Here is a 25,506-nt window from a genome sequence, read left to right as displayed (position 1 = left end):
TCGTTATGGCGCTACGGCCAATTATTGTATATTCGTTAAAGCAAAACGCTATTAAATCCTTATGTAGCTGTCATATATTAAAGGGCGGCTTACGATAGGGCTCATGGAGGCAGTGAAGGGGCAACTTGAGGCAAATACTTAAGCGATATTGGAATATTAATGAAATGTCCAAGGCTATTCAGGTTTTAATAAGAAAAGTTCGTTTGGATCTGCCTGGTCTACGTTTGTGTTAACTTGCAAAACTATTTTTCTTTTTTATTTGTAGCTTTCTTAGTTTCTGAGATATTAAGACCTCTAAACTACCGCGACCATCAAACTCCTAATTGGCATTTTCGCTGGTAAATAATCAAGTGATTTATCATTACCACTAAGTATCAATAATTATGTATCAGGCACACTGACTATAGGTTTTCATTTCAAGCGTGAATTGCTATAAATCTTTATAGTGTGACCTATACGGCATCCGTATTAACCACCTGTCGCCTAAAAAATCATTACTGTTATTACTGCATAATGGCCAGGGAAATAAAGAAAATGTAGGAGATTTGGGGTAATTCCCCGACAATACAAACTCCACACACTCCTGGTAACTTTGAAACCATTCCAAAAAAATTGTTCTCTGCAGCGATTTTGCTGTGTCCATAGAAATGATCTTGCTGGCTAAGTTGCCACTAGCCCGAGAACGTAGTCTTAAATCTTCATTCCACAAAAACATGGAGTGTGATGGATAAAAAATTTATATTGAATTCGGAACGTGTACTTTAGCCCGTATTCAAATCGCCCTTTTTTTACTTTAATTCAGTTAATTAAAATAAGTATTCCTAGATGTTATTGCTAACAAAAAATGGGGCAACTTTGAGGGGGGCACTTAGAACCCAACTGATGAAATAAAAAGCTTTGATCGATCTCTTGGTTTCCGCGTAAATTGGGTATCTCCCAAATAGAATTTGCAAGAATATCACGCCCAACAAAGCTTGTACTATTAACTTAATTAGTTCCTTGTCTAAACACTACTTAACAAATTATTTATCTAACCACTTAGTTTTTGTTTATATGTTGTTTCCTGGAGAAGGACCCAAAATAACAGATTTTACTGTCCTTGATAATGGAAACATTGCTATGCAGAAACTTTCTCTTATAAGTTAAATTTTTCTAGCTTAAAATTTATGTCTGAGTTTAGTCGAGAATCTACGACGATCAATAATTTGAAATGACAGTTTTAATAATTAAAAAATGCAAATGGAAAGATCCTGAGAGAAACTTTTATTGTCTTTGAATGGGGAAGGTAATGGTTATTGCAGAATTTGAAAGGCAATTGAAATTACCAATTATTTTAAACTGTTAAAGTATCAGCCAGTCCAGTCCATACAGAAGAGTGGTTGAATGATCTTAGAATATCATTAAAAAACTAAGAGGAAGTAGGTAGATAATAGTTGGTTATTTTGGGAGCTTACCTAACACCTATCCATCTATTAATGAATCGAAAAATGAATTTGAAAGTTAAGAAGATGGTAAATTTGCTGTGCATAATTATGAATTTTACGAATTTCTACAAATTCTATTTATACAACTCTGTTTAATAAGTAGTGAGTGACGACAGAGAAGTAAACACCACGAACGATTTCCAAACACATAGATTATTCATCAGGTTCTATGGACATATGTATGTACTGTCAACATGTGCTTAAGCATATAAAAATTTCAAGGTTTTTACGTGGTTCCACGTTTTACAACACTAAAGTTTAAAGCAAATTATCGCCCAGTAATTGGTATGCCATTGCTAGTGAGCTTATAGGTAAAAATGTCCTGCTAATAAGAGTCCCTTGCCTGCATAGCAAAAGTGTACTTTTCTCTAACCGATATTTACTCAACTTCTTCATAAAGTGTTTATTTTTCCTACTAGTGATATGTACATAATCCTCATATTAGTGAATTGATATAGAACAGAAAGATAAGTAATGATAAGATAACGATTTTACGTCCAATCAGTATGATTCTTTTTGAATGCTTGAACGATGGGGAAAAATAGATTAGACGACTTGAAAAAGGTAAGCTGCTAGTTTATGAATAAATTCATGAAATTGGAATTATTTAATAAAATAAATGTGGAAAATCGTAAATAAGTAATTAAATCAGTGATAATGTTTGAACATTGCAGCTACGAGAGAGGAACAATGACAATACGCAAGTGGAAATTCAGGTAAGGTCTGATAACATTTTCCTTGAAAGCTTTATCACCGACATTAAACAAATCATTCTGACCGGAAAAAAAAATACGTATCGACATTTAAGGAAGGTTAAAGTTTTCCAAAATATTTAGACCTCAATATCTATTTATATGTAGTTCTAGTAACCTTATACAAACTACAGATGGAAGACTCAGATTTGGTGTGTTTGATGCTTCGATCAGGTTTTTAGAGGTTTTTCGTAGCCTTTCACCGCGCTTTCAATTCACTATACATTTGCTAATTTTAAATTGTTTTTTAAGCAACGCCTTTTCACACACCAAAAGCATCTGTTATCCACTTGTTGAGATTTGCTGGACTTTTAGGCTTCAGCAATTTTTCTTTTAAGATCTGGTGAATAATGAACACTACGAGGCTTATTTAAATCAAACATTCACTTCGAAATCGAGTGAAATTCAAATATAAAATCTACTATCTAGTTGCTTTCATTTTGTCGCATGAATTTTTTTATTTTTTTGTATATCTTAGGTCATAAAAACTAAAAATCTATCAAAAGTAAACAAATAATAGTATCCTCATGAATAAAATGCGTTGTAAATAAAATGTGATCATTGTAGTATCTAAAATTATTACTTTTTTTGCAATTCCATATAGTTGCCCTCATTTTGTCCAATACTCTCAGTACTTGCAGACTACAATGTAGGACATTTTCCAATAAAGTGTAACCCCATCTTCGGTTAATTATTGGAGATGGTGAAATTTCCTGGATTAACGCTTTCTTTCTTTTTTTTGTTTTTTTTTTACGGGGAAGATCTTCAGAAAGACATCCGACCTGTTCTTCTGGCGGCCGGGTAGTGTGGGATTCACCGAAGCTCATCATACCGCCTAATAACTTCGTCTTTCAATGATCGAGGGTTTATTACATCCCTCTTGTGTGACGTATTCCTCCCAATTATTTCTTTTATAGGGCTATTGTATTGTCCTATTATGCGTTATTTTTTATTTTCATCATCTAGCTCCAAATTGAGATCGTATAGAGTGGCGTCGACTGTATCACCCAGTAGAGCAGTTGCCTCTTCTGAGTGAACAGTCTTCCGATTAATGGCATTGCTTTCTGAAGAGCTCCTAATTTGTTAAGACTCTTCTGAAAAGTGTTCTTTTAACTGTAACTATTTCAACTGACCTGAACACCCAGGTACCAAATAGGATCTTCGGGATGATGTATCGTTCACTGGGAAAAAGATGCCTCTGTTATTCTTCTTCCCACTCAACCCAACCGCCTCGGTTTCTCGGGTGCTACACTTGGCGAGGGGTCAGTCAGATGACCGCATTCTCCTTTTTCAACATTTTTGCACGATTGTCTCCGCAAACCCCTAAAGCTGTATCGTCCGCATATCCAATCTCAAATCGGGTAGACTCACGCACCTGACCTTATTTTCATTAAAATATTATTGACTTGAAAATGTTTCAATTTTTAGGAAGAAACTCGACCTCTCACAGGTGGAAGCAACCTTCGAAATACATTCGAAAGGGCAGAAGTTTTAAGCCAGTGGATATCAACTATTGAAGGAAATGTTGAAGCAATAAAACTGTATGTTAGAAAGCTGGATGATGTTACTGTGAACCAAAAAGGTACCTAAACTTTAAATATTTTCTAACTAGTAGGCACTGAGCTTGGCAAAATTTTCAGATTTAAACGACAAAATCGATTCTCTCTTTCAAAACAACACAAACATATCGCATCAAATCCAAAGCAAGATTAAAGAATTTGAGGCGGAAATCCAAGACTGCGACACGACATCGGCAGAGGGGCGAATTAAAAATATTCAATATAACACCCTGAAGACCAGATACCAAAAAATTTTTAAGCTTAATTCTACCGAACTAGAGAACTTCAGAAATATTAAAAAATTGCAACTCGAAGCCCAACTCAGGGCGAAAGGGGTGAGAGTAACCGACGAGGAGCTCACCCGGTTGCTGGAAGATGGAACGGACATACACGTTTTTACCGAAAATGTGCGTTTCACCTTTGAATTTATAGATTCTCAGAGTTTTTACAAAGTTATTGATTTTAAGATTTTGGCTGAAACAGCCGAAGCCAAAAGGGTTCTGCAAGATATAGAAGACAGGCATCAGCAATTGCTGAAAATCGAAACTATGTTGGTGGAGGTGCGGGATCTCTTCTTGCAAATGGCTATCATTATTGATGAACAGGTACAATTCTGCGAAAATGGAAACGAATTCGGTATTCACAAGGAAACACTGTTTTCAGCAAGAGCTGATAGATCGTGTGGAGTATCAAGCAGAAATGGCGCAGAACTTTATTGGCAGAGGGAGGGAAGATTTGAAGAGTGGGCGCAAAAATCGTATGAAGCACCTCAAGGTATGTATGCATAAAAGATATTTTAGGGTAACATGGAAATATTTCCTGAGGTGGTAATTCACGCAGTTTTATGAAGGGTAGTTCTCATAAGCACGTGCTCGCAACATACATTGTGAGCGCCTATGAGAGGTTATCGGTAGCATCTACGATATCGTTAAGAAAACATTAACGACAAATTAATAACTTAAAAATATGATTTTAAACGATATCAACATCCAAAAAATTAAAATACAGTCTTTTAAGTTTAAACGATGAATATTTTTAATCGAAACGATGCTAATCGAAAATTAATGACAAATGCTTTATTTTTAATTAGGAATAGCTAGCAAACTGCATATTGGTTAATTACCTTGTCAAATTCGTTTGACACGACTGCGTTTACGTTTCAGGCAGCGGGTCGCAATTTTACTCCAAACGTAACTGATACTATAACGGAGTCTTTTACTGCGCATGAGCTGTTCAAAATTTTTATGGTTATGTGTTCAAATCCGCCTTAACTTAGTTAACTTACTCTTAACGGACGAAAAACATTCAACTTTTTTGCAATTTTTTCCACGGCAGTTGCAAATTTGCGCATACAAAACTATTACAAGGACATCACAATTGGCACTGCCAATATATACAGAATGCTATTTAAGTATGTGCTCAAACCCCGAGGGGTGATTCTTTGAGCGATTCTGAGACGAAAAGTTTATACGAACATAAATGTCCGGTAATGTTTCGTTTTCAAGATACAGGGTGTCAAGCTTTTTTTTTTATTGTTATATATTAAAAATTAACTTCTAAATAACAAGAAGACGTAAACTAATGTGCGGTGGTGGCATTTAGTCCAAAAAAATCTTTCAAGCTAGAAATTATTTGTATACTTTTGTTAATAGCGCACGAGGGGATAACACCAGAAATTCAAGAAATATTAAAAAAACACTTTATTAAAACTATACTTAAACAAAGAGTACCCATTTTTTTTTTAATAAAAAATATTTAATAGTAAGTAACACAAAACTTACAATAGTTGCTGAAAATGTTGTTCAATTTCAATGTAAGTATTAGCTCGTTGTAATATCGATTGCCGAAGTCGTTAAAATATTCCGGGCGTATATCTATCTGATTACATGAATCCCATATCCGTTGGATTAATTCTTTGGTATTAGCCGGAGTTCTATAAACGAAGAATTTTACGTGCCCTCAAAAGGAAAAAAATTACGGATTTCAATTCGGTGATATGAGTGGCTATAACTGCTTAATGCAGAAAAAATATAAAAGTTGTAAAAAAGTTCGTGGCGCATAGATAATAATATTAACCATGAATAATACTGCCAAATTTTAACGAAATCGACTAAAAGATCATTAATTTTTACGGAAAAACGATAAAAAATCCTGTATTTTGTATTTTTAAAACGAAGCTTTACCGGACTTATGTCTATATAAACTTTTCATCTTATGCTTACTCATTGAAGTTTGGCCACGTACTTAAATAACACTCTGTATACTCTTAATAGTAGACGTTCGTCTATCAAATCCATTACTTTCTTCAATATCTACTTATTTTATGAATTTGAAATAATTTTAATTTTTTCTATTTCAGCTTAAAATCATCCTTATAGTTATCGCCATTGTGTTCATAATTATATTAATTGCGTTAATTTTTAAGTAGATAGGGATAGTATGACTACCTTATTCCCTGCCTCTAATGTTTGTTAGCTTCGAGTATCAACTCAAATAAGTTTGCGAAGAAAATATTACTTTTTCTATTAGAAACACAGTGTACTGGTGCTACTCAACTGATAATTCATATTCGTACTTGTTCTATAACATATCATTTTATAGTTGTAATGGCATTTTTACAGTATATTTCAAGTAATAAACACACAATTAAATTTATCAGTTTATTACTTTACCCATCAGCAGTCCAGAGGTGATTCATTCGTTTGTTGTTAAAAAATCGGACGATAAAAGGTCAGAAGTACAAAACACTTTTTCAACTTGATGACAAATGTGTGGTAAAGTATTTTTTTATTTGCGTGCGGAAAACTGCACTTTACCACAGTAACTTGGCTGTGGGAAGGAGTGAATTTCTGCAGGACGTATGAAGCGCGGTTCTGCAATATAACAAGAGTTTAAAATTTTAGTTTTTTAGCTATTTTATAATCGATTGATGCATTTCCCGGACCACACCGTATTCTATGTGTAAAATAGGATTTCGGTAGAAATAATAGAACTGTGTTTATACATTTCGAAGAAACCCGTATTTATTTAATATTTAAGAAATCCATATAAAATTACTTAATATGTACAGATATCAGTCAGACATTTAATATCACACAAAATTTATATTAATAGGTACGTACATTCCTTAATTATGACAGCTAATAACTAAGGAATCAGTAATATCATATAACGTTTCCCATTCTTATATCTGCAGGAGCACTCAGAAAAATAGTTGAAAAGTCTAAATTTGAAATATACAATACCAAATGATGTTCAATATTTTTATACTTTCAAAAACGTGAATGGAAGCCACTTTCAAAAATCGGCCCTTCAGTCAAGGGCTTACACATAAAAACAATAAATTAGGAAAAAGTAAACTAAAGAACACAGGGGTACACAATCTTCACTGTGACTTTTTCTGACCAACTCTAACCTTTGCATTCTCTACTAATTCATTGAATAGCTTGGAAAATGTTTTGGAAAAATTCTTCAGTTTTCCATGATGTTGCATTCCAGGCAACATGACAAAGAATGAAACGGTAATATAAGATAGCAAGAGATTGTCCACTGTGCTTCCGAGCCAAGCAAGCACAATTAGGGTTGATATGGTAACGCCAAAGTACTGAAATGATAAGCGTTAATATGATAAAGATTGTGAGGTTTTAATTTTAAATTTCATGTTGAAAAAGTTTTAATTAGTATATTTGTAAAGTTAAAACAGACACTGACTCTCTACTTGAATATACTGAAAATAAGGTTTTAATAAAACATAAACCTTTTTATGTTGTTTTATGCCTACTCACCAACTTTGGATTAGTGACTCTCATTCTGCAAAATGAGGAAATCAGAAGTTCTGATTTGGTTTTGTACAAAATAATATTTGTACATATCTCTTCATATTCTTTTTGTTTTTCTGGTGTCCACGTCTCCGATCTAAACACGGAGTTTAAAATAATAGGGATGAAGTAATCACTTAGAGTTATGGCGATGCCGATTAGTGATATGATGGTCAACACATTTGGGTCACAGAAGAGTATTAAAGTGAATAGAACCGTAGTGCCTGTAAAATATGAAAGAAATTGTCATTATTTACTAGTATTGTAATTGATGAAATGAAGATATTAATGTATTGTATTTAAATAATAAAATATTAGGTATTAGTTTAATACCCATTGATTACCTGCTAATAAACCTGTAGCATAAAAATTTCGCTCCCATAACAACAGCTTATTTGTGAAGAGAACTAACTCACGCCATGGTTCCATGGAAAGCTTCAGTTTTCTTATTTGTGTTTCCTGGAATTTAGCAACCCATTAAGCAATGAAGCTATATTTTTTGAATCATCTATTATAAAAATAAAGTTAAAAAAAGCTACACTGTGAAAGGGAGTAATCTTGGTAATCTTTAGGCATGCTTTATTTCTTGGAGATATTGTTTTCCCCAAACTAAAAGCATAGCGGTTAATAATATATAGGTGTCATTTTAAGTCATAGTATATTGTAATTGTTCATGGCATTTAAATACCAAAGGTTTCTCGATCCTTAAACAAGCCCAAATTAAAATGTCCTTTGCATAACTTGAGTAACTATGTTAACTTATACTCATAGATACATTTTTGTTAACATGACAGCTGTAAAACAGCCTATGTAAGCAGTCCTAAGTTGTGTACCAATATCACAGAACATATACGCTAAGGCTAATCAGCCAAAAGACCATAGAAAGACTGTATAATAATAGTAAAATGCTGACTCAGATATGTACAGTGGTACTATTTAGTATTAAGCCAACTTCTTGTCTGTACAACCTAGTGTGGTCTGTTAGGCAGAATCTTTCAGACCTAGCTGTACCAGTTGAGTTAAAACATGGTTGAAAGTATAGTACCATTGATAGAAGAGGGGATATCTTGTAATCACTGGAAAAGGAAGGAGTGGATAAAGGTACGTTCATTAGGGATTCGCAGAAATAGGTTTTGGCGAAAGTTTCCTGGTCACTGTAACAAGCTTCCAAAGCTCTTGAGGGTTGAAAACAAAGGTCCTCCTTAAAAAGTCGAATTAAGTAACAATAATAACATATATTGATTTATGTGCTTATTGTATAAATGCAGATACTCACTTTATCACTCATATTAATTTTTTATTGGATTTTTGAGAATTTCTTCAAAATGTATTTTTTCAAGATTGCATTATTTGAAGCTTGACATCAAAAACCAAACACAACTCAAAACAAAGCACCCTATGACGAGTGGTCGAAACGACAAATGACACTATTGACATAATTAATTTGAATTTCAAAATCAAGAATAATTGATAGTCCAAAGGTAAGACCCCTATACCATGAATGCATGGAAGGAGTCGACTTGGAGTTTTGATAGGTAATGACTTCTGTATTTATTTAAAAAAACTGCAATGCACAAAAATTATATACATAAAATATATAGAAGAAAAGAAGGAGAGACACTGATTAAACAGGCGTACTTCAGTATCTGTAGAAGGTCATTTTTCAATCACTCTGTTCAAAAATAATATTTAATTTTTTTCCAGTCATCCCTTACGCTGATTTTAATTAAATTCCATGATAAAACTCATTTTTGCTAAATTTCTTCATTTATCTGATTAATTTTGAACTATTTATGTTCAATTTCTTACCCTATCTGTCGATAATAATTTACAGCATCTATCAAATGACCGCAAATAAGATTTCGTTCTAATTTAAAATTTTTAAATTTTATTACATTGTGTCTATTTCTAGATAAATGTAATCGATTTTAAACTTAAGGTATTTAGATAAGAATTATGAAATCATTAAAAATTAAAAAAATTTAAACAACGCAACATTCGAATTGATTCTTTTATAATCTTGATGACGTTTATCAGGTTTAATAAAGTCGTTATTTCTGATAGCTGTCATATTTTTTTTTTCATTTTTTTTCTTGAAGAAGCCATAGAGGGGGAAACGTCAATTTTTTATCTGTTATTATTATGAAGGAAATTTTAACAGTTTTTTATTAATCTTACACTGTAGAGTGTAAACGAATAAATTCAATAAACCCTGTCCACCGATTGAGATGGCAAATGCAGGAAGCGTAAGTCTATCATGTAAGAATTTAAATTCCGGCCCTAAGAATAGCGTTTTGTTTAAATTTTAAGATGTCCAACAACGTTGAAAACCTCTCCCCCCAAACAATCCGCGGGGTTGTGAAGGAAATGCAAGAGCTAGTCAATGACCCCCCCGAGGGAATTAAGGTCCAAATTAACGATGAAGATGTAACCGACATTCAAGCATTCATTGAAGGCCCTTCTGGTAAGTGATGCTTTTTTCTTCCAGGTTCTTAGTTTGCCTTGTCATTTTCCCTTTAGGTCTTTGATTATAATTCATTTTAAATATAGTGCCGGGACAAATTTTACTGCACTTAATAATTATTGTTATTCAATTTCTTAAAGATTTAATCGGGAGTAGGTCTTCAATAAAGGATGTTTCAGTTTTAAGCTGTATCCTTTCAGGAGATAGTAAGGAATCACAAAATAAGATATACACCTGAACTTTTTGTGAAGATCCATCACTAACACTCACTAACTAAAGATTTCAATTCCTCATTCAATTCACAATTTTCTTTATCTCTTGCATTTTTTCCACTCCTTCATTCATATCCCTTTCTAGTTGGTAAAATGTAAAGTATTTTTGAAAATTAGTCATTTTGGGACATCCTCATATATGTTTATTTATCTTGGAACCATGGTGCCTCGTATCATTTTCATGAAGGTTTCTACTACTAATTCCAACAGAACTCATAGGGGGTCCCAACCTTCAAAACATCCTGAATGTCATAAAAAAATGAATGCAAAGTTACCTATTAACGTAGTGTGCCTGCCCATTTAATTTAATGATAATAATTATATTAGTAAAATATTCTTACAATTGTTTTCTCATACACTAAGGTACCCCTTATAATGGCGGAGTTTTTAAAGTTAAATTAACACTGGGTAAAGGATTCCCCACAGAACCACCAAAAGCCTATTTTTTCACCAAAATATTCCACCCTAATGTTGCTGCAAATGGAGAGATCTGTGTTAATACTTTAAAGAAGGACTGGAAACCTGATCTCGGAATCAAACATATACTTCTTGTAAGCTTAGTTTTTATATTATACCGGTCTTAGTTTTGAAGACTCATATGTATTTTTCAGACCATTAAGTGTCTTTTAATAGTGCCCAACCCAGAATCGGCCTTAAATGAGGAAGCTGGTAAGCTTTTACTGGAACAGTACGATGACTATTTTCAGAGGGCGAAAATGATAACTGAAATCCACGCCCAGGTAAGCAACATCAAAATTTGTTTTGCTACAAATGGTTATTCTACATTCTTAATATAGCCCCATAAAAGTAAAGGGCTGGGAACAGCAGAAGGTCCGATGGCTAAAAAACACGCGGGCGACAAAAATAAACTTACAGCGGAGAAAAAGAAGATATTAAAAGATAAAAAGCGAACTTTGAAACGTTTATGAAACTTTCCTTAATAAGCCATTTACAGTTATCATGTAGGCTATTCGAAGGAGGCTTTAGTTTAGACCCATTTAAGCGGAATTTTAGCGGAACTGTTCCAACAAATTTTACAAGCTAAAAGTTTCTAGTTTACAATCTGGCCCTACTAAGCTAAAGCTACCTTTTGTACTGCTTTCAGGTTTGTTTCTGTCCTCATCTCATTTCTTTATACTATTTGTCATGTTTTTTGAACTATTTATCATGAAGACAACATGCATATTTCTTACAATTCGTGCAAGTGTTTTCTTTAGATACAACTCCTTTTTTAATTCTAGTTTTTACATTTATTTAAATGGCCGGCTCTTATGTAGTTACTCTGCAGAAATTAACTTTTTCTAAATTTCAACTGTCTGGTGCAGAATATTTAAATTTTATTCGTCTTAAAAGATAATGCAATTTTGTTAAGTTTGCTGGGAATTTACCTTAAAGGGAGTATGGACTGTTTTTTATTTGTACATCCAGGAAGGTAGTGCAATCCGCTCGAATCTATTGTAATTATTTTTTCCGGTCACAAATAAAATAAGTACCTAATTAAATTATTGATTTTTTTATTGTAAGAATATTTTTTAGCAAAATGTGTTCATGTAGTGACTGAGTGTTTCTTGTGAGTATATTTATTTAATAAAATTCTTTGATTCCACTGAAAAACTGTTTTATTGCACTAAATAAAAAAACCTGAAAAAAAAATCATCTATTGTGCAAACACAATAAAAATCGATGAGTATGTTGCCAACCCAGGAAGCATCTTTTGACAGAGTGAATATTTATTTACAAAGCCTAAAATGCATTACAGATAAAGATAACTAAACAGGTTCCAGTCATAACTTCCTATTAGCTTCTTAATTTCCAGATTATTATAATCCATGAGAACATGTGGCAGAAGAAAAACAATTTGTACAAATCTTCCGGGGTATTAACATCAAATACTTCAATGTGTTTCAAATTATTGATAGTATCTTGAGTAATTTTTGTTATTTCTGCCAACATATCGGAGTGAATGCATTGGGAGCAGGGGAAGTTTTGAGAAATTACAAAGTTTATTACATGATTTCTTCCATGTCTTAAAATATAAATGTCAGCAATTAAGGTTAATGCGGGTGCCAAGTTTTTGAGGTATGTTATACCGGACAGGTTTTCATTTCCACTCTGAGGCGGTAATTATACTGAAATTTTTTTCACGTGAACTGTATGCAACACTACCTACCAAATGTTTATTTATGAAGGTGATTCAAGATATGTTTCTTAACTTAACATGCTTTGTTGCTTATTAATATTGTTAAAAGCTTAATTTTGATTTTTAAAACATCCAATTTTTTAAAGTTTTATAATTTGAAAAAATGTACTTGTTTTCTTGATAATATGGTGTGAGATCTTCCCTGTTCTAAACAGATAATATTTGGTAATATGGTAAGTATTTTCCTTTTTAAGAAAAAAATTATTGGCATTTAATAGTTATTATAATATATTAGATATAATATTCTAAATATTACATATTAAATAAAAAAATAGTAATATTATAATTGATTTACCTTCACTGGATAATATGAACAAGACACTTACATCAATACCTAATGGCAGTAGAAATTTACAAAATCCCATGTTTTTAATACAGTTTACGATGACTTTGAGTTCCTGGCCTTATCACTCCCTCTCAAGATACTCAGTACCAGGTCCATTAACTCTAGATCATCCTTCCCATAAGAGTCGCTTGCATTCCCCAGCAACTTCACGCATTTCAACAGGTTTTCTAATTTCGAGTCAAGCTTAGCAGACTTGAAAACAAGTTTGGCTTTTTGATTATTAGCTGCCAAAGACCACATGATAACAACTATAGTCTTTTTCTCTTCACATGTTCCAGAAGAGAGTTTTAATTGAAGTAAATTTAAAAAGTCACCTACAAAAACAAAATATTATAGTTGGAAGTGATCGCTTGTGTTTTTGTGTTAAAATTATATAATTTTGTTTCTCACCCGAAGACAATAATCGAGGCCTATTAGGTTGGTAGAATGTTACGTTTCTCAGAACCATTAGAGCCTGTCGGCGATTAATCTCTTTACTGCTGTTGGCTAAACCTATTACTACATCGAGGAGATCATTTTCTTTGGCAATTGCTGATTGACCTTCGGAATATCGCGTATAGGTTTGCAAAAACTCCAGCCAAAGTAATTCGACGTTGTCCCAAGGGAACTGACGCTTGGTCGCTGCAGGGTGCATGCGAGACATTGCTTGGAATAAATGACTCTAAAATTGATGATGTATAGGATAAAAATATGTGAAGAGGAATCTAAAGAGTTTCACCTTAGAAATTACAACTCGGCATTCTAAATTATCACAACAGTGATGTAAAACATCGAAAGCTAATTCTAGAACTGACAAGTCATGGCTCTTGCTGACTTGCTCCATCTCTTTTGAAATTAGGGATATAATGGAATGCAATAAGGAAACGTTACTTGGAGTTTTTCTGGGGCCAGTGCCAGCTATGGCACTGGTTAGTGGTAAAGATCGACATGCTAAAATAACGAACATATAAAAATTTAATCGTAAGAAAGATCTAAGAAAAGTAAGGCCTTTTACATCTTTATGCCTTATTCCAACTCTACGTTTAAATGAATTCCAGCATTCTAAGACCGGTTTCCAGTCTATCAAATCGCGAAAATTTGGTTTATTTCAAGTAAATTAAATGCAAACATAATTCGACAATGTCAATGGAAGTATGTAAGGCTTGCAAAAGAACATCCTACCAGCGTCATCGCAATACTTTTTCGAAGGGCTCTTCAGAGTACCAATCAAATATGTCTCACGACTTACCTTCAGGACAATCCAAAGTATACACGGACAACAACCTCAAGACATCAATGATATAGCTACTCTGGAATAAAAACCACACCCACAACTTATGGACCACATCTGCCAAACTGAAACTAGTAGCCAAGATCTTGGATTGCGAATTATTCAGCATGAAATTGGTTAGCATGCCTATTAAATCTGCTATCTCTTGAAGCACTGGAACTATTCTTTTCTTATCTTGCACCCTACGCAAATTCTCCACAGATTCCAAGCTCAACTTTATGTGAAATTCTCGTAACTCTTTGATTGTGGTCTCCAAAAGATGCTTTTCCAAAGCCACCCGCTTGGCTTCTTGAGAAATACAGAGAATACCAGTCAAGGCTGCGATCACTAAGCTTTTCTTCTTGTTTATCTGACCATCTCCTGTTAGTTTGATGGTGATAATGTCGAACAAATAGATCAGGATTTTACATAATTCCGCTCCGACCATAAGGGCATCTTCAACATTATCGATAATGCTAATTTCACTTCCTTCTTCACTTTCCGATCGCATGTGTTTGATTACCTGGCCAAAATATGCTTCTTCTAGTAAGTTGTCTTTATTTCTATTGAACCTGCTCAAGTCGTAAGGAGTTTTAAGGCTAGAAGTCTTATCTTTCCTTATGTTATCAAAATTGTCTCTAAACGTAGCCATTATGACTGTTTTAGGGCTGCGTACAGTATCTAAAATGTTCTGTATTGAATAGTTCATGGATACGGATTTATCTGTTTTATTCATAGCTACGTCACACTCGACCCGAAGTAATGACACTAATAGCGTCAGTGTTGAGTTCTGTAAATCTGAAATTATGCATTTAATAAGATCTGATTTAATCTTTTAATGTTAAACGAGAATTCTGACACGCGAGATCTCGTTTGACAATCAAATTAAATCGAAGGTGCTTTCCATTCTGAAGAAAAAGTGCTCACTTTTCTGTTTGAAGAAAGCAAATCGGACACTTTTTACCTGAGAGGAACGCCAGATAATTTCATGAGGCATATGGTTGTAAATAAAAAGGTGTATATGGTAAATCGGAAGAAGTCTTACCGTTCGATCCGATGTTTCCTAATGACTCACAAAGAGTATCCAGAAACTGCTCTACGCCAGTTTGTTCGATCGTCTCTAATATTATAGAGAGACCTTCAATTTTCTTGGGGCTGACATCATCATCGTTGAAGCTTTCCAAAAGAATAGCTATTAAATTGAAAATCTCACTCCATAATTTATTCCTTATATAGAGCAATTGAGGCAAGTGAGTGTCTGAGGTAACAGTAGTATTAACATATGAGATTGATTAAAAGATAGGTAATTACATACGGAAATTTTTTGCATTGAGAAGACTGAACAGGACACTTATGCAATCTCTGGTATGAAGCACAGTTCCTGTACACAAAGTATTGTAACTGCAGAGCTTCCTGAGCAGACTACAAACGCTAATATTCATTTCTAATATATTACAATACAGGGCCAATTCCTTTTTATTATCAATGGATATTGATGGCAGACACAAAGTTCTACAAGGTAATAAAATGCACACCAGAAACTTGCTTAAACAAATAAAAACTTATCAAACCTTCTTTACAGACCTAAAAATCAATTTAATTAATCCATTCTCGTGCAGTTGTTTATACACTTCTTTATTACTAATATCAATAATGTTGCTTAGACACATGGTGAGGGTTTTAATAAATCCCGGACTCGTTGCGTTAATTGGTATATCACGAGAAATGCTCCCAGGGCTGCAGCTTCGCTGCGATTCACCACGATCGCGAAGACAAATCAACGGTTTGGTAGATTTTAATGAGTAATCTAATGTAAACAATGTTGTGAGGATTACGTCCAAGTGGCTATAAAAATCAAATTCCTCTAGCAAAGCTGGAAGGTCCTTAAAAATTTATCTGATTAGGAGTTTGACTGGTAAAATATTTCTTTCTGAAACTAACCTGCCTCTTGCCTGAGGATGAAGGACTCAAAGCAGTAGGCCCACCACTGCTGCTTTCGTAAGATATATGTAAGCAAAGATTTGACAATAACAAAGCTGCGTTTTCCCTTACGATACTCGCTTCACTATGATCAGTTATTATGCTTATTGACAATTGCCAAATATTACCCCTTTCCGGTGTGAGATCTGATTAAAAAGTAATCAGTTAATTCAGGATACATATTTTCGTAACTAATCAAAACGATATTTTGTTGAAGTTCACATTACGTGACTTCCTTAATTTAATCGATCTCGTAGCGATTCAAATAATAAAGATTACTATTCATGATCTCATAAAATAGTCAGATGTATAAAAGGAACTCAACTCTATTCTTACCATTTATAATTTCCTGGGCAGCTATAGGGGAGTTTGATAAATTACTGACCAGTTGCACAGCCGCTGCCCGAAGAATCACGTCTCTGCTGGCCCACATGGCTAAAAAGCTTTTGGTTGGGCGGGATTCTTCGTCAAAAAAATACTGTTCCCATCTCTACAAGGTGTTATAAATTAGATACATTAGCATGGTCATCGTTATTAAATATTTCTCGTTACTTGGCTTGAGTAGAGACCAACAAAGGGCAAACAAAATGTGAAAGTGGGCTAAAGTAAAGATGAATCTTAATTGCTTACCTTTATTTTACAATGTTGTAACTCTGCCAACAAATGATTGAGTATAAAAAGGACATTTCTGGATATGCTCAAGCCCATTACAGATATCGCGGCAGTGGCTCCCTTTCCGCAATGAAAGGCCGTCAAAAGCTCACAAAGACCAGAAATAAGCTGAGGAATAGGCCCCGGCTTACCCTGACTCCAGCCTAGTCTGGCAGTTAAATGAACGAGACATGACAAAAGGGCATCCAGATAGGCTTAAATACGAGTACAAATATACCAGAGATAGTTCAATATAGAATGCAATGCCTACCCAAATTGTAGAAGTGTTGCCTATTATTGTACTGAAGATTTTCGCTAATTATCTTGATTACATGATGCCAATTATTGGGTTTATCTTCCTTGGGAAGGTAGTAATCAAGATAACGATGTTCTAAGGTTACGCACATGGTTAACATTTTCAGCAGGTTTTGGCTAACTAATTTAGTATCCTCTTCAACGTTGTTCTCATATGCCAATATGTCAAGTAAACAATGTGTGGGATTCTTCAAAAATTTTGCTATCCAGCAGCCTTTTACTACAAACTTAAAATTAGATTTATGTACTTAAAAGGACAAAAGAGACACCTGAATCTTTATACATGGGCACCAAAACAATTAGCAGCTTTATCACAGCATTTAATAAGACTATATCCTCGCCACATGACGGCAAAACTTCTAAATACCTAGCAAAAGATTCTTCCCATGGATGGGATAACAGTTGGCTGTCTTGATTGTCATTCAGTTGACTAGATACTTGATAAAACTGTAAATATCTTAGGAAACAGCATTTTAGAAGAAATTAAAAAATACTTTCAACAATTGACATACAAAATCAATTTCGTTATAGAATCCTGAACAACTTCATGTGAAGTTGCGTTTTGTATCATATACAAATACTTCTTGATGCAATAGTGTATTGATGATGATTTAATGTGGGTCAGATCTTGGGGTTGCAAGGTTAGTATATCATTTGCAGCTAAAGATAGGTCTTGAGGCAACGAGAATTTGGCATCATTTACATTAATTAAATTGTCAAATCCATCGTAAATGTCTGCGTGCCACTGAACCTGAAGCGAACTAAGGCTCCATTTGTCTTGAGTAATTTCCGCTGAATATGCAGAATTAAAACTAAATTATCGCCAAATCTAATATCGGCCACTTACTAAATAAATCTTCTGGAGAATTGGCACTTGCGCTTAAATGAGTATTGGAAATAAAAGGAACACACAATTTCTCGCCAAGTAACTTAGGTATTGAGAATGTAGCCTTTGCGGGAGAACCACGTATGTAGTCCTTGAAAGTTAGTAGAAAAAGGAGCATTGAGCCTTCCAATCTCATTCGATCATCGGTGAAAAATAGGAACAATCCTAAAAACATGAAAATATAGAAAAATGTTAAATTAAAAAAATCAATCATTATGATATTACTTAAAGACTATGTCTGAGATTAAGTAATTAAGAAAGGTATACCCCTTAAAATGTAATAAAACACATCCATATTAGCACTAAGCTCCTCACGTACGCTGGAATGATACAAAGCAACGTTTTTTAATATGGACACTATGGGAATGATTGAATCGGGATAATCCCGAAAATCATTATCTTGTAACGCACTCCTCATTACATCGACCATCAACGATAGACCAGATGAATCAATGAAAATATCGTGCAGCAGGTAATCATCCATCATGACGCTGATCTGATTTAAAGCCGATCTGCGGATTACTGGTTCTACGTTTTCGGATTTAAGCAGGTCTAAAACCTGGTCTAAACTACTTGGCTAAAATAGTATAAGAAAAAACATTCATAAATGGTGGAAATGACTCGAGTATCAGGCTTCGGCAATAGGATTTATGTTTTAGGATAATGATTCCGTTTAAAATCAATTACTGCTACAATACAAGTATAGTCATAAAGTAGGAATACACTTAATCTTTTCAGATTAAGAAAACTCCATAAAATGAAGATATACACCGCCAATAAACCAACAACTTGAAAAGTTTTAAAATTATTTGATCCTATTGCCGCTTTTGTAATCATAAATGATCCATATATGTAGAAATACAGTGCAATAAGTTTAAAGTGGCACTGAAAAAAAAGCTAGCCAACAACACTCGTTTCGTCAACTGTTTATCAAAAATACCTATAAATGCACATTTTTCGTATTTCTATATATTTTGCTCGAAGTTGAAGCATTCGACATTGCGACAAATACGAGAAATAAACGATTGATGGGCAAAGGGTGTATTTTTTCAATGCCATTTACAAGACTGCGCTGTAGTTTTATAATGCATTCTTATTTTATGCCTAAACTAACTTGGTAAAAATGCTCAGACTTCCTCAATTTATTAATGTCTACCACAACCCTCTTTATACAGCAAGCATTTGACATGGCCTTATCAAAAATTGTATTAAATTTCGGCAAAATATCTCTAGAATTTTCTTGCTTGGCCAAAAGCCAACATAAACGGGAAAACGCTTCATCCCTGTAAATTGTTGCCTGTAAAAACTGTTAAAATGTATCAAGAAAATTACGGGTTACCTCAAAGTTGAATTATCGGCAAAAAGCAGTTCAATATTGCTTTTTAACATAACAATTTCGGGAATAAGCAATACTTTCGCAGTATCAGGATCTACTACATTGACTATAGTGCGACCTAAAGTGGAGGAATTTTCGGCATAGCAGAGAATAATTGGTAAAACAGGAATTAAGGCCTGGATACAGCTATCCCATATGAGCTCTGCCACTATAGCTTTACACTTCAAAACGTAGAGGAGTATTTCTTCTGCCAAGCGTTTAACCTTGAGAGGAGAATCAAGGCGTGTGAGGAATAACTATAACTCGGAATCGTCTAAATATTTTATAAATTTAGTTAAATTTTAAGTAAAAGAAAATATATCGGCAATACTAGAAATGGTTTAATATTTAAAATTGCGCCAGCTAAGATTTTCTAGTACTTCTGATCTCACTTACTTCATGCTTTTTCAAACCGAATAAAGCTATTTCTGTAATTATCTCACAATGCAGAAGAAAATACACTGGACTTCCAGCGACACCTATCGCTGCGAAATTCATCTGAGTAGTTATGTTATCGATCACTTTTTTGTGACAAAGTCGGTATGTTTCTTTTTGTATTTCTGGAATGCGATGCGCCAATAATTGAAGCAAGGTATCTGAAAACATTAATTTGAGGAATCCATGGAAAAAAATTATAAATTTGCCACAGGTGGAAGTTTACCTTGAGCTAACTTCATAATTTCTACATCATCCCTGTAACTATATAGCTTGTCAGCGCATAAATCCACAAAAGACGACAAAAATTGCAAATTTCGGTGAAACTCTACGCCTGGTATTGCGCTGTAAGCTAACCGAAATTTTTCAGCAACTGTAGCTTTCTCAGCATTTTTAAGAAATTTCACGGTGGAGGTCAAGCCATGGCAAATTTTCATCGTATTTTCGTATTTTTTTAAAGAATTTTTGTCCATGGAAGAACTGAAGCTCTGTAACCAAAAAAAAAACAGATTACTTTACTATACATTTCTGCAGGACTTATAACTTACCTCCACATATTGCAGGAGACATTTATGGATCTTGGGATACAACCTTCCTAGGCTGATGTCCAAAAGACTGTTGCTCAATGAAAGTTTAAAGTTTTTAGGGAAAATCAAGTTAGATTTTGGAAGAGGTATTAAGCACTTCAACCATTTCAGGCTGATGCACAATAGATGGAGGTAGATAACTCTACAGATCAGGTTACTTTCTACACTCAGGGACTCTACCCTGCAAAAATAATTTAAAAATGGAATGCTAACGCTCTGTGTATTGGAGTTCACAAAGATTAAGTTTGTTAGGAGGGGAAGCAGTGCAGTTAAATTTTTAATAAACAATATAGGGGAAATTCTACTTTATAGATGGAGGCTTTCTGACATTAAAAAGAGCAGCAGCAGATGAAATAACACAAATTACATAATTATCACTCTGATATATTTAATTGTAATTGATTATTACAGGTAGCTTTAAAGAGAGAAATTAATTTATTACAAATATCCTACAACAATTATTACATGAAATGCAATTATTCTGAGAATAACATAAATTAAAAAACATATAAAAATAATAATTACCACCCACACGTAGTGTAATGGCCCGATAATACGCTATCAACCATTTCACTTTTCCATTACAATCAGCAACAAATCTGTAGCTATCTGCTACTTCCACTCTCTCATCTATAGGTTCATCAATCGATTGATTTGAAGAATGTGGGATTACAGGCAGTATTCAACGATCCCAATGCCTTACTCTTGGACATCTTCCGCGTATCTGCCTACTTGTGTTGCATTTTCCAATCAGTTCAAACACGCCTTCATTTTTATAAGAGTTCACAATTCCGGAAACTTGTCTTGAGATCATGGTCATTACAGTACCATGACACTCGGAACACATAGAACAACTCCAAAAGTATAAGTAACACTTGTGAAACGATAAAGAAAATTTGAGATAAGAATTAACTCTTCTTATTTGTCGGGGTAAGATCATCGACAAAGTAGGTAAACTCATCGATATTTTTAGAGCGTTTTAAAAAACTTTCGGTAATTGAGAAACAAACCTTCCGTGATTTGCACAAAAGCACAATGCGTATGATTTAAATACCTGATAAAAATGTTTAGAAAGATGCAACAAAAACGAGGGTCCAATATTTCAGACTTTTTGGCAGGTTTCAGTTGTGTCAGTTATGTTGGCAATTTTATTTAAATCACTTACCTGAAATATTGCAGAGTGTCGCCATAAAGTGATAAAGAATTATTCGTCTCCTTAAGAGAAAATAAATTATCGACCGTTACTTGGTCTTTCCAAAGAGTTTCTCCTATAGCGTAATTTAATAGATTCACTACTTCGTTTAATAGATTTAAAGAGATAGCTTGACCAGTCTAAAAATAAAAATTAAAGTCGATATTATTTTACGTTACAGAGTTTCTTTCGATCCCCTAATATAAAGGGTGTAACAAATCAACATGGAGATATTTCATGGGGCGAAAGGACTCTGCAGAATAATTTTAAAATGCTAATAGGCACGTAATCAAAAACGCACCATTTCCTATACACAGGGTAGAAAAATTCACATTTTTTCTCATATTTTGCATTTTTCTTATGTATGCCTTAAATTAAATTTTAAAAATTTTGTAGACCTATTACCATTAAGATGAATTGCTTCAGATAATTGATAACTGAACTAAATGATTATTTTCCTTGCTTTTCTTACGTTTTTAATTTGCATACATAGATATTTTTGCAAATGTTACGAAAGCAGTGAAAGGTACAAAAATAAAGCAAATGACCAAAAAACTAAAGAATTTCGGAAGGAATTTAAATTTGGCTTCAGAATTTACATAAGATGTTTCATGAAATGGATACAAAGTATAAAATAGTGCAACATGGTCTAAAAAAAATAACCCCAAATCTATGGCTACCCATGATTTGCCCATTTTGTTGTAGAGTATTTTGTAGCAAATAAGTGTACAAAATTTCAATAATTGAACTTAAGGCATACATGAGAAAAATGCAAAATATGAGAAATAATGTGAAACTTTTCCGCCTTATATATCGAAAGTGATGCGTTTTTAACCAGGAGTCTATTAGCATTTTCTTATTATTTTCCAGAATACTATCACTCAATGTATATCTTATTATATCTCCTCAATTCGTTTCACCTCGAGTCACCTAAACGTAAAGCTGAAATAAGGCATAGTCGTAAAATTTTTAATCATCTCAGGTATTTTAGTGCCATACAATGATGCACATTATTCGAAATTATTGACAAACATTAATTCTAAAATATGTCACTACATAATATCTTACATGGTTCAATTTAGGTTTATGTTCATTAATCTTCTCCACCTTTAAACTCATACATTTCAGAACAATATTCATCGTTCTAAAACAATAATTCGGCACTGTAAATGCGTTATTTTTTAAAATTTTTGTTTCTTCAGCCAATTCAAACTTATCATTAGTTGATAGCTTTTCAATATCACAATGTCTATTTGAACTTGGAGTAGTACATGATGACTCCAAATTAGGCAGCATCTACAATGTTAGAATGTATAAATCAAATTAATACAGATGGTTATACAACCAACTTCAGTTTTGAAATTTAGCATGCATGGGTCATTGCAATGATTTATTCGAACTTGCAATGCTTTGGTTAAATCATAAAAACACTGAAGAATTATGTTATTAAGTCTGATTGAATGGCATGTAGACAAAAGCTCATAAAGGACCTAAAAACAATATGTAAATATTTCCATAGGACATGTGAAAATTAACAAACTTTACAATGACAATACCAGGCCTTTGAATGAAAACTTCAGCAGGAAAGTCATGTAATAGAACATTGATAAAGAATTCACAAGAGTGGAACAGCATAGATGAGCTATCAGGATTTTTTAATGAGTTTTCAACTGATTGCAAGACATTCCTATCTGTTTCAATCAAAAGTTGCCACTTCAAAATATGCACTGGTGTAGGTCTGTGTATTATACTGCTGTCGTCCAACCTGTATGTGGGGTTATTGGATGCTGTGGTTCCAAAAACTGATGATTGTGGATATCTGATTAATTAACAATTTAAGAGCAGATGCTCTTTTTTTCTTTCATATTAGATATTACCCTAACTGATGAGATGATCCCTTTTGAACTAAACCTTCAATTGTAGTTGCAGTCTGTATTATTGGGTGTGACTGTGAAACAGTCCATTCTTCCCCACAACTACTGCGATAGCTCAAAGGAAGATCATTTTGTAATGGTGGAACTTCTGAAGGCACATTGTCAAATATTGGAGTTTCAATAGTTTCCAATATGCTAAGAATGTCATCAATTCTTTCATGAAATTTGGGACTAATAAATGATTTTATTTTTGCCAGTTCTGATTGGATAGTGAGCTTTCCAATGTGACAGATTAATATCTTTCCTGCAGGAGACTTGAAAACAAATAGCTGTATAGTCATCAAAATGACATCCACCTCTTTACATCATAAACAATTTGATATGTTATCAGAGAAGTTTCATACAAAAGTTATATGCTCTTATGCAAGCTAATTTTTGATGGTATATTTAGTTAAGGAGAGAGCTCAAAATGATAATATGAAGTTTGGGTCAATTTTTTTAAATTGTATCAGGCAATTTCAACTATGAAAGTCATATTCGGTCACTTTTTCTCAGTATGTACTGGTTAATGATGCAAAGAGAGGGTGTTGCTTCACTGATTAACTCTATATAATTGCATTCATTGTATAAATGACTATTTGTTGGAAATAAAGAGTGCCTACCTGCAGAATTCTTGTAATTAGGTCTAATACATGATCCTCACTTGAGCAAGGTTCAAAAAGGAACCAGTTAAACAGGTTAAAAAGTAGTTCCCTGGATCTGGATAAATCATTGTTGAATACAAAACCATTGTCTAGCTTTGAAATGAGGGAAAACAGGGCCCTTTCCCTAATTTCAGCTATTTTATGAGCTAAAACTTTCAAGTTCCGGCAATGTTTGTCTTATAAGAACTTTGAATTCAACTTACTCAGTTTTTGGATCATGATAGAAGGAATATAACTTTCGCTTTCGCACATGATTGAAGCACTACTGCATGGGTTACCTATGGGTTTCACTTATTTCCGGAAATTAATTACGAATAGAATTAAAAATAGAAATTATTATAGAAAATCGGTTGAAATTTCAAAAATTTAAAATTTGTATACAAATCATTAAGGATGTTGTTTACTAATAAACAAATGCAAACCGCCAAAGCAACTGACACTGACACCCGTCACGTGGCAATTGCGGTTTGATGTTTTGAGCTCCCTCTATTATTATAACAGAGAAGCTTGTTAAAATATTCGGGTGCATTAATTAATTAATGTGTACATTCACATTAATTCGTTTCACTGATAATTATTTATCTTGTCAAGTAGAAATTGCAGTGTTCAATATTACTCCAATATAGGCATTTATTTATATCTGGAAAAGATTTATATTTTAAAGAAGATGAAAGGGTACTTCTTCTTTTGGTAGTTATTCATATGCCAACCAGATGGCGATTACGATTCAATAGTAACAAACAGATCCACCAGATGGAATGCCAAACTTCTGCATTTTGAGACTGCCTTTACATATTGCGCAAAAAGTTCAAAGGCGAAGGCAGTGAAAATTTCAAAGATAAAATACTTTGCTTTGATTGGTTTAAAATAGATTTTTTCAGATTACATTCCCTTCCGCTTTTGGTAATTTGCCGCTATATCTGACGCCGACTTCACAGTACTATAATTACGGTATTCTGTAAGCTGTAAGAATAACTGTTTTAGATTGATCTAGAACAATTATTGGCCTTAGGCCTTGTTTTTCGAATATCTTGATAAATAAATAAAATATTCAGATCTTAAATCTGTCATTCAAAACAACTGTTACTTTAACATTTTACTGTACTGTAAAACTCGTTCTTACCGATTTAACCGAATTTACCTACGTGGAAAAGTTAACTAACTGAAATAGAGGGTAGCCAAGTTAAAAATAATTTTTATATTTTTTAAAATCCTGAATTATAGTGAAAAAAGATATATTATATAATTGCCAGGGTTTTCGTATAGTCGTTACGAAGGTCTTTATAGTATATTGAAACTTGGAAACGTGAATATCTAGGAAATGACTCTTTAGAACGACAGCTATCAAATTGCCTTATTCATA

General features: G+C 33.5%; 4 protein-coding genes across 5 annotated transcripts; 2 read left to right on the top strand and 2 right to left on the bottom strand.

Annotated features, from left to right (window-relative positions):
* Nucleotides 1-1,751: 1,751 nt before the first annotated feature.
* On the top strand, nt 1,752-6,450 carry LOC136343446 (syntaxin-1A-like). Its single transcript, XM_066290174.1, has 7 exons — nt 1,752-2,048; nt 2,159-2,200; nt 3,665-3,818; nt 3,877-4,202; nt 4,263-4,400; nt 4,459-4,569; nt 6,155-6,450. The coding sequence occupies exons 1-7, from the start codon at nt 2,016-2,018 to the stop codon at nt 6,221-6,223; spliced, it is 873 nt and encodes a 290-aa protein (XP_066146271.1). The 5' UTR covers nt 1,752-2,015; the 3' UTR covers nt 6,224-6,450.
* Nucleotides 6,451-6,792: 342 nt separating this feature from the next.
* On the bottom strand, nt 6,793-9,026 carry Arl6IP1 (ADP-ribosylation factor-like 6 interacting protein 1). Its single transcript, XM_066290175.1, has 5 exons — nt 8,890-9,026; nt 8,659-8,814; nt 7,958-8,072; nt 7,581-7,837; nt 6,793-7,399 (listed from the first exon to the last, which is right to left on the bottom strand). Exons 1-5 carry the CDS (start codon nt 8,899-8,901, stop codon nt 7,181-7,183), a joined length of 759 nt encoding a protein of 252 aa, XP_066146272.1. The 5' UTR covers nt 8,902-9,026; the 3' UTR covers nt 6,793-7,180.
* A 675-nt stretch (nt 9,027-9,701) lies between these two features.
* Nucleotides 9,702-11,963, top strand: LOC136343450 (ubiquitin-conjugating enzyme E2 S). Its single transcript, XM_066290177.1, has 5 exons — nt 9,702-9,859; nt 9,924-10,077; nt 10,713-10,900; nt 10,961-11,089; nt 11,147-11,963. The coding sequence occupies exons 1-5, from the start codon at nt 9,842-9,844 to the stop codon at nt 11,276-11,278; spliced, it is 621 nt and encodes a 206-aa protein (XP_066146274.1). The 5' UTR covers nt 9,702-9,841; the 3' UTR covers nt 11,279-11,963.
* A 765-nt stretch (nt 11,964-12,728) lies between these two features.
* On the bottom strand, nt 12,729-24,549 carry ana3 (anastral spindle 3). Of its 2 annotated transcripts, XM_066290168.1 has the most exons (27): nt 24,347-24,549; nt 24,102-24,289; nt 23,443-23,753; nt 23,111-23,384; nt 22,915-23,055; nt 22,634-22,861; nt 21,539-21,705; nt 20,335-20,554; nt 20,013-20,274; nt 19,748-19,947; nt 19,316-19,575; nt 19,091-19,259; nt 18,244-18,553; nt 17,938-18,141; nt 17,603-17,882; nt 17,360-17,547; nt 17,047-17,310; nt 16,755-16,990; nt 16,461-16,614; nt 16,086-16,270; nt 15,729-16,027; nt 15,460-15,656; nt 15,190-15,402; nt 14,124-14,942; nt 13,614-13,825; nt 13,286-13,556; nt 12,730-13,209 (listed from the first exon to the last, which is right to left on the bottom strand). In XM_066290168.1, the coding sequence occupies exons 1-27, from the start codon at nt 24,393-24,395 to the stop codon at nt 12,929-12,931; spliced, it is 6,582 nt and encodes a 2,193-aa protein (XP_066146265.1). In that variant the 5' UTR covers nt 24,396-24,549; the 3' UTR covers nt 12,730-12,928. The 2 variants fall into 2 exon arrangements, with proteins under 2 accessions (XP_066146267.1, XP_066146265.1); XM_066290170.1 differs by lacking the exons at nt 17,360-17,547; nt 17,603-17,882 and having other exon boundaries at nt 12,729-13,209.
* Between the last annotated feature and the right edge of the window lie 957 nt (nt 24,550-25,506).

Source organism: Euwallacea fornicatus, chromosome 14 (assembly GCF_040115645.1).
Source record: "Euwallacea fornicatus isolate EFF26 chromosome 14, ASM4011564v1, whole genome shotgun sequence".
Classification (NCBI taxonomy): Eukaryota; Metazoa; Arthropoda; class Insecta; order Coleoptera; family Curculionidae; genus Euwallacea; species Euwallacea fornicatus.
Note: the sequence above shows the minus strand (reverse complement) of the source record. Positions and strands in the feature narration are given on the sequence as shown.

Excerpts from the sequence above, each read along its gene's own strand:
- LOC136343450 (XM_066290177.1), top strand. Across the intron at positions 10,901-10,960 it reads GAATCAAACATATACTTCTT|ACCATTAAGTGTCTTTTAAT; the intron begins GTAAGCTTAGTT and ends TGTATTTTTCAG. Across the intron at positions 11,090-11,146 it reads TAACTGAAATCCACGCCCAG|CCCCATAAAAGTAAAGGGCT; the intron begins GTAAGCAACATC and ends TTCTTAATATAG.
- LOC136343446 (XM_066290174.1), top strand. The coding sequence starts at position 2,016 with ATGGGGAAAAATAGATTAGACGACTTGAAAAAG. Across the intron at positions 2,201-3,664 it reads ATACGCAAGTGGAAATTCAG|GAAGAAACTCGACCTCTCAC; the intron begins GTAAGGTCTGAT and ends TTCAATTTTTAG. Across the intron at positions 4,570-6,154 it reads ATCGTATGAAGCACCTCAAG|CTTAAAATCATCCTTATAGT; the intron begins GTATGTATGCAT and ends TTTCTATTTCAG.
- ana3 (XM_066290168.1), bottom strand. The coding sequence starts at position 24,395 with ATGTGCGAAAGCGAAAGTTATATTCCTTCTATCATGATCCAAAAACTG. Across the intron at positions 19,948-20,012 it reads AATTATGAAGTTAGCTCAAG|ATACCTTGCTTCAATTATTG; the intron begins GTAAACTTCCAC and ends TAATGTTTTCAG. Across the intron at positions 18,554-19,090 it reads AGTCTGAGCATTTTTACCAA|CCAAGTAGTTTAGACCAGGT; the intron begins GTTAGTTTAGGC and ends ATACTATTTTAG.
- Arl6IP1 (XM_066290175.1), bottom strand. Across the intron at positions 8,073-8,658 it reads TATCCCCTCTTCTATCAATG|GAAACACAAATAAGAAAACT; the intron begins GTACTATACTTT and ends GCTAAATTCCAG. Across the intron at positions 7,400-7,580 it reads GAGTCACTAATCCAAAGTTG|TACTTTGGCGTTACCATATC; the intron begins GTGAGTAGGCAT and ends TTATCATTTCAG.